The sequence below is a fragment of the Cololabis saira genome, chromosome 8 (assembly GCF_033807715.1).
Source record: "Cololabis saira isolate AMF1-May2022 chromosome 8, fColSai1.1, whole genome shotgun sequence".
Classification (NCBI taxonomy): Eukaryota; Metazoa; Chordata; class Actinopteri; order Beloniformes; family Belonidae; genus Cololabis; species Cololabis saira.
Window position 1 is genome coordinate 44,180,931 of NC_084594.1, and position 7,801 is coordinate 44,188,731.

The following is a 7,801-nucleotide window of genomic DNA, read 5'->3' on the forward strand; positions in this document are numbered from 1 at the left end:
TTCAACAATGTCTTTATTGGGAAAAATTGCACAGGTATAAACAGGTATAAACTCTCAAATAAGAAGGAACTGGATTCAAACAACCATTATGAGAGACTAGAAAGCGTTTCCAGCCGCTGGGAATGATGAACATCTGTTGAAACATCTGTGATAAAAGCACTTGGGAGTTCAGAACAACAGTAGGAATCAGAAAATAAACATCCATATTTATTGTCTTGTACAAGAACAACTGCTTTGGATAATTGGGGTGCATGAAAACATTTACCCACGTTAGTAAAAAACAAACTGCAGCCCGTTAGTCAGCGGTGCGGCGAGTTCTCGCCTGCAACGCCGCTTATCAGAACGTGGCCGAGGGCTCGGCCGTGTCCTCGTCCTGGCTCTCGTCTGAGCTGTAGAGCTCCGCCGACGGGCCGGAGGCACCCACGCGTTTCCTCTTCCGTCTGAGCCTGGACCCGCCGGGCCTGGACCACAGCGTCTGGATCTTCCTCGGGCACCACACAAACTCCTCTGTGGCGCGCGAGTTCAGGTAGGCGAACTTGAGGAGCTTCCTGCGCTCACTCTTGTCAAGGACGCCAAACAGGAAGTAGTTGAGCACGCTGTCCTTGACGTTTGGAAGTTCTCCTTGGACCTGAGTCTGCTCCAGGAAGAAGTGGACCAGCGGGGCCTGGTAGTGCTGGAATCCCAGGGTTCCCAGGCACTTCAGGATGCGCGTGATGCGCAGGTTGTTGTGTGTGCGGCTGACGGTGAAAAAAAACAAACAAAAAGATTAAAAGAAAGTCCAGAGTGCTCAGAAGGTTAATCTAAATCATGTGACGAAGGTGCTCTTTGGTGGGATATATATTATATTTGAAGAAGAGTGCCTTGGATTTTTCTTGTTTTTTAAACAAAAAGATTATTTGAGGGTTTTGCTGTTTTCAGGGGAGACTTGGGTTGAAACGCAGCTGTCGTTCACCTGTTCAGGTTGTTGAATCTCTCCATCCAGTGGTCGGCCCTCATCACCTCTCCGGTTGCCTCGTCAGCCAACTGCATACCGTAAAAGTCCAACATGAGCTTGTACGACTTCAGCAGATTCTCCTTTGCAACGCTGCTATCAAGAAAGTCCTGTTGGAAACACAGAAGAGTACGGAAGAGTATTAGGGCCAGGCAGGAGAAAAATAAAATTAATATTTTTTTTTCATTATGCACTTCGAGAAAAAACTTGAAATGTCGAGTAAAAAAGTCGAAATGTTGAGATTAATGTTGAAGTACAATTTCGAGAAAAAAGTCCAAATTTGATGACGATATTGATTTGAAACACATATCACACTTATGCAGTTGCATAACTTCAGAAACGTACCCTTAACGTTCCACTCCAAGGATGTAAGTTAGTTAGTTAGTTAGTTACGGCTGCTGCTGCAGAGCTGTCAGTCGCTCTAACTGGATTTGATGGACCAGAGGAGACATTTACACTTTATTCATGAAATTGTATTTCAACATTATTCTCGAAATTTCGATTTTATTCACACAATTTTGACTTTATTCTTGAAATTGTATTTCAAAATTAATCTTGACATTTCAACTTTTTCTCGAAATTGTATTTCAACATTAATCTCAACATTTCGACTTTTTTCTCAATATTTCGACTTTTTGCACAATAAAAAAGAAAATCTTCCCCTCTCAAATATTTTTTCTCCTGCATGGCACTAATTCTCTTCCATAGAACAGCGTTTGTGAGGCCCAGATCTTTTTTCAAAGAAGAACAGGAGCTTCTTCAGTATACCTGGATTTCCTCTTGGGTCAGCGTGCTGGCGTCACGGTTCATCCCCGGTTCCTGCAGGGGAAACAACCTTTCAGAGGAAAGTGGGATTACAAACCAGAACCAAAGATCGAACACAACATCCTTGATGGGGGAGGAGCTTACCACTGGATGTAGGTGTGCACGTATTCCAGCTGGTCGTAATTCCCGTACCATTCGTCATGGAACTCGGATATGAAGACGCCTGGTAACAGATGAGCCACAAGCGAATCCTTTTACAAATACAAGGAAACTGGTCTGGTGGCCAAACGGGACCCACCTGGCATTGGGGGTCACAGGTGTCCCCAGTGTTGCCATGGCTCATCGGGGGTCAGGGGGGTTCCCCGGGACCACCATGGCTCACTGGGGCCATTATGGCTCACTGAGGCCACTATGGCTCACTGAGGCCACTATGGCTCACTGAGGCCACCATGGCTCACTGGGGCCACTATGGCTCACTGAGGCCACTATGGCTCACTGAGGCCACCATGGCTCACTGGGGCCACTATGGCTCACTGGGGCCACTAAAGCCGCTTTTGCACTAGTATCGCTTCTCCTCGGTTCTACCCGCCACGGCCCCATTTTGCGCTTTCGCACTAGGGCTGAGACAGGTAGAGCCGCTCCAAGTCGATACTTTTTTCTGTAAACATTTCAGTGAGGTTCTATAGCGGGCTGAGCAGGGACTATTTCTGAGGTCACCACCCTCCTCGCCACCGATTGGTCGGGGGGCGGGGCCGTCACCACCCTCCACGCCTCTGATTGGTCGGGGGGCGGGGCCGTCAGACGTTTGAATCAGGAAGCAGGAGTCAGAGCGAGAGCGACCCGCGGCTCGCGGCGATTTTATTATAAAGCGCAAAACGTCTGTTTGGTGATCCAACTCTGAGGTGCAGATGTTCATAAACCTGGTGGCTGAGGAGAGAGGGATGTAGACGGGCTGTTTTACTCTCAGCCGCTCCCGGCTCCAGCTGATTTCTCATCTGCGCCGACATGAACAAAGCGGTTGCCCAATCGAGTACGTCATAGCAGCTTCACCCCAACCTGCCCGCTTCTCCCCTGGCAGCGCAAAAACACACGAGTGGAGCCGCGTCGAGCCGAGCCGAGCCGGGCTGAAGTGAGACTAGTGCAAAAGTGCCATATTGCTCACTGGGGCCACCATGGCTCACTGGGGCCACCATGGCTCACTGGGGCCACTATCGCTCACTGAGGTTGACCGGGGCTCTCTGGGGGGCCACAGGGGCTACCATGGCACCCCGGGGGTCACAGTCATCACTGGGGGTTTCTACAGTAAGTGGGGCTGCATGTTGAGAACATCTTGACCACTAACTGTTTCTGTCTATCACAGTCCTGAACCCTCTACAATTCTGACCCGACTACAGATCTGACCCATGTACAGTCCTGACCCATCTACAGTCCTCACCCCTCTACAGTTATGATCCCTCTACAGTCCTCACCCTCTACAGTTATGATCCCTCTACAGTCCTCACCCTCTACAGTTATGATCCCTCTACAGTCCTCACCCCTCTACAGTGTTGATCTCTCTAGAGGTCTGACCCGACAACTGTCCCGACCCCTCTACAGATATGACCCTTGTACAGGTCTGAACCTTCTACAGTCTTTCTACAAACCATCAAGGGGAGAGCAGCAGTAGTAGTTGAGTCCCATACTGGTTCTGCAAAATGTGCATCTCTTGCTCAGAGGACTCTAGAGGGGTCAGAACTGTAGAAGGACTGTAGAGAGGTCCTGGAAAAAACAGGGATATCACAGTGATCTGCTTTTCACATTCCTCACCCCTCTACGGTTCTGACCCTTCTACAGTCCTTACCCTTCTTTGGTTCTGACACGACTACAGTCCTGACCCCTCTACAGATCTTACCCCTTTACACATCTGACCCGACAACAGCCCTGACCCATCTACAGTCCTCACCCCTCTACAATTCGGACCCTTCTACAGATCTGACCCCTCTACAGTTCTGACCCATCTACGGTTCGGACCCTTCTACAGTCCTCACCCCTCTTTGGTTCTGACCCGACTACAGTCCTTACCCCTTTACAGTTCTGACCCCTCTATAGATCTTTATCTATTTTTTATAATTAGAGCCAGTTTCATTGCAGATTTTCTTTTTGAATATTTGGGTTTTGTGCAGATCTAGGGGTACTGGAAACGCGACTCAAGTCAACGTTAGAACCATTGTGCTTATCTTTTTATTTGCATCGTTCTTAACATCCCCACTTTTTCTCGTTTGGACGCGTAACAAAAATCCCTTTTACAACCGTTCAGGTCATTCAGGTCACAGACTTGGTACTGTGTGTCTGCAGAGGACCTACCGTCTGGTGAGGAGGACGTGTGTCCGAGGTAGAAGCTCAGATTGGGTTTATCGTTCTGCTCAAGAGGAAGGAGAATTTTAGTTGAACAGTTTCAAAAATGAGGCAGTTTAAAACACTTTGTAAGTACTTACTTGTGCTTCATGTCTCCGGTGTTGCATCCTGAACTGGTTCTGTGACAAATCGTCAAAGAAAGAGGTTAATGGGGTTTGCTGTGTTTGTTTGTGTGTGTGTGTGTGTGTGTGCATGTTTGTGTGTGTGTGTGTGTGCATGTTTGTGTGTGTGTGTTACTTACAGGGTAACCGTGCCTGTAGTTCTGCATGTCTCTTGCAGCACTTACAAATCTGCTGAACTTGGACTGGAGCACAGAAAATCAGATTATTAGTTATGTTTTAAAATGGAAAAAAAACATTACTGGCTTTGAGTGACACTACTAACGACCGGAGACTGTATAAAACTGGACACACCCCATGTGACGTCAGCACAGGTATTTTGAAGCGTGTTTATTATTGTGCTTTTGGTAAATATTTCATGAAATAAATAACACAATTAATAAATTATAAATACCAACTTATTTCACAACACCTTTGAATAAGATGTATTGTTTAAAATAAACCTTCCTGGCCAGGTTGGTGACGTCACACCCCCATGAAATATATCTCCTGATTTTTTTTTTTAATTTATTTTTCCTCCTTAAACCTCAAGCCTTCTATTTTATTTTGATATATAATTTACTGTCCTTAATTTGTAACTGCATTTTATCCTGAAGTTTTGTACCTTTTTCTGTATATATCTCAATAATAATAATAATTAATAATAATTAAAAAAAAGATTGTTCTTTTGGTAAATATTTCGTGAAATAAATAATACAATAAATTATAAATACCAACTTCTTTCAAGACACATTTGAATAAGATGTATTGTTTGAAATAAACCTTCCTGGCCAGGTTGGTGACGTCACACCCCATGTGACGGATCACAGGTTATTTTGTAGCGTTTGTAGATTGCATCGTAGATTTGTACCTTTTCTGTATATCTGTCAATAATAATAATAATTAAAAAAATATTGTACTTTTGGTAAATATTTCATGAAATAAATAATACAATTAATAAATTATAAGTACCAACACGACACCTTTGAATAAGATATACAGGACTGTCTCAGAAAATTACAATATTGTGATAAAGTTCTTTCTTTTCTGTAATGCAATTTAAAAAAAACAAAAATGTCATACATTCTGGATTCATTACAAATCAACTGAAATATTGCAAGCCTTTTATTGTTTTAATATTGCTGATTATGGTTTACAGTTTAAGATTAAGATTCCCAGAATATTCAATTTTTTTTAGATAGGATATTTGAGTTTTCTTAAGCTGTAAACTATGATCAGCAATATTAAAATAATAAAAGGCTTGCAATATTTCAGTTGATTTGTAATGAATCCAGAATGTATGACATTTTTGCATTACAGAAAATAAAGGACTTTATCACAATATTGTTATTTTCTGAGACAGTCCTGTATAGTTTGAAATAACCCCCCACCCCGCCCCTAGCGGTGATCCGAGGGACCGGGACGGGTCTCATTCTGGGTCCGCGTCAGTGCGTCCCTGTCCCGGGTACTCACGTTTCCGTATCCCGGTGAACTCCTGCTCCTGGCCCCGGGGGCCCCGGGGGGCCCGGGGCTCTCCTCCGTCTCCCAGGTGGAGTCGTAGCTGCAGTAAAACTCATCCGTGGCCTCCACCCGGTAATCTTCCCCGGTGAACTCGTCGCGCTCCGGGCGGTCCTCGACGCGGTGCCCGGGGCCGCCGAGGTTGCCGGAGCCGGCGGGGCCGCCGGTCCCCCCGGTCCCCCGCCCGTCCTCCTCGCTCCCTCCCGGCTCAGGCCCGCCCCGGCTCCTCCAGGGCAGCGGGAGTGCCCGCAGGGCCCCCGGGAGGGCGGCCCAGGCCGCGTAGCAGAGCTGCCGCAGCGGGGGGAGTCGCCCCCAGAGCCAGCCGAGCCCCCGCAGCGCGGGGCCGAGCAGCAGCTCTCCTAACCGGGCCATGGTGTCCCGGAGCAGGCGAGCCAGCGCGGACAGCAGCCTCATCACGCGCCGCTGATCCACTTTCACTTTCAGCCTCTTCACAGGAAACTAAACCGAAACTTTGAGCCTCCGTCCGACACGTAATAGTTGAGATAATAGTTGGTATCTCAATGTTTAAATGTATTTGTCTCTCTGTCACCTCGTTTATGTCTTTTGGGAACTAGTCAGACAAGTGGAACAAATATCAATGCAAATATATAGATCTTGCTATGTTGGCAGCCAGGAAATGTATAACTTTAAATTGGAAAGAATGGTTCTCTTCAAGAACCTACATCATCAAAAAATTATGTTATATTAAACAATAAGGGGCAGAACAATGAAAAAATGATTTCTAAGATCTACAACATTTTTGTTGAATGTTCTGTTATAAATACAGATAATTTAAGATGTAAGTGTATCATATTGATATACAGAAAGAGGATTGGTCTTACATTTGTAGGCACGTTCATAAATGTTCTTACAATCTAAGGCATAAACTAGCTCTATTTAAGATGATACACAGGATTTATTATACGCCAGAGAAATTGCATAAAATGAACAGTGAGATGTCATTTCTCTGCTGGCGTTGTAAACAGTGGCGTAGCCACGGGTGTGCCAGGGTGTGCCAGGGCCACCCACAGAGACAGCTGGCACACCCAAAAATGTGATGCTTTTTTTTTTGTTATAGTCTTACTAACATGTTGTATTCTAAATCAAGGTTATTAGTATGTTATCATGATGTTCAAAATAGAAAATCTTATTTTCGCATGTAAAACCTCCCGTCAGGCGATGTGTCGCGGCTCCTGGACTGTTAAGGCTGATTTATGGTTCCGCGTTACACCAACGCAGAGCTTACGGCGTCGGGTACGCGGCGACGCGCACCGATTTAACATGAGTTCCCGTACATTATTGAAGTCTTAGACTCCTGCGACAAAGATTTTTTATCCAAGATTAACTGTTTGCATTGTATTCTGATAGCATTGCCTGTTACAAGTTGCTCCGTGGAGCCTTTTTTCAGTCGTCAACAGGATCAGAGCCATCAGAGCGACGACAGAGAGACTGAACCATAATTCAGGCTTCAAGCCTGAATTATGGTCCTCGGCAGCACCCGTTGGAATGGCAGATCCGGCCCTCCGCTGGTGTGTCATGTAATTAACGGGCACGCGGGAGAAAGAAAAAAAGGATAGTGTCCATGCATGTGAACGGGAAGGTGAAATGAGTGCGGGTGAAAGTATGAAGAAAAAAGGATAGAAGAGACGATAAAGAGTGCGGGAGGGAGTGCTGCATGGTGCAGTATTGCTGAGCGAATCACTTAAATTGAAAGAACTCTGACTGGTTTTTTTGAGACCCCCTTCTATTGCATGAGCGAAGACTTCGGAAGTGATGGCGAGCCAGACCCACGGACGATGCTTTGGAGGTTGCTGCCAGTAGACTGGCCAGCTGCTGCAGGGATTGACAAGATCAGTTTGAACTCAGGATTTCCCAGCTAAGGAAATAACACCTACACTTATACCTACCCGGGTAATGTACATAAGAGACACGGAAAAGAACAAGAAACCCCAAAAGAACATTTACCAGTACAATAAGAACTGGAAAAATCCTAGAAGGGAATTCATTTTTTTATTTTTTATTTTTTTAAGAAAAG

The 7,801-nt window shown here is 45.6% G+C and overlaps 1 protein-coding gene across 2 annotated transcripts; it reads right to left on the reverse strand.

Moving 5' to 3' along the window:
* LOC133449007 (opioid growth factor receptor-like) lies at positions 1–6,214 on the reverse strand. 2 transcript variants are annotated; one of them, XM_061728083.1, is made up of 8 exons: positions 5,722–6,214; positions 4,392–4,454; positions 4,231–4,269; positions 4,100–4,154; positions 1,901–1,979; positions 1,760–1,826; positions 953–1,101; positions 1–737 (listed from the first exon to the last, which is right to left on the reverse strand). In XM_061728083.1, the coding sequence occupies exons 1-8, from the start codon at positions 6,178–6,180 to the stop codon at positions 338–340; spliced, it is 1,311 nt and encodes a 436-aa protein (XP_061584067.1). In that variant the 5' UTR covers positions 6,181–6,214; the 3' UTR covers positions 1–337. The 2 variants fall into 2 exon arrangements, with proteins under 2 accessions (XP_061584067.1, XP_061584066.1); XM_061728082.1 differs by having other exon boundaries at positions 4,100–4,157.
* Between the last annotated feature and the right edge of the window lie 1,587 nt (positions 6,215–7,801).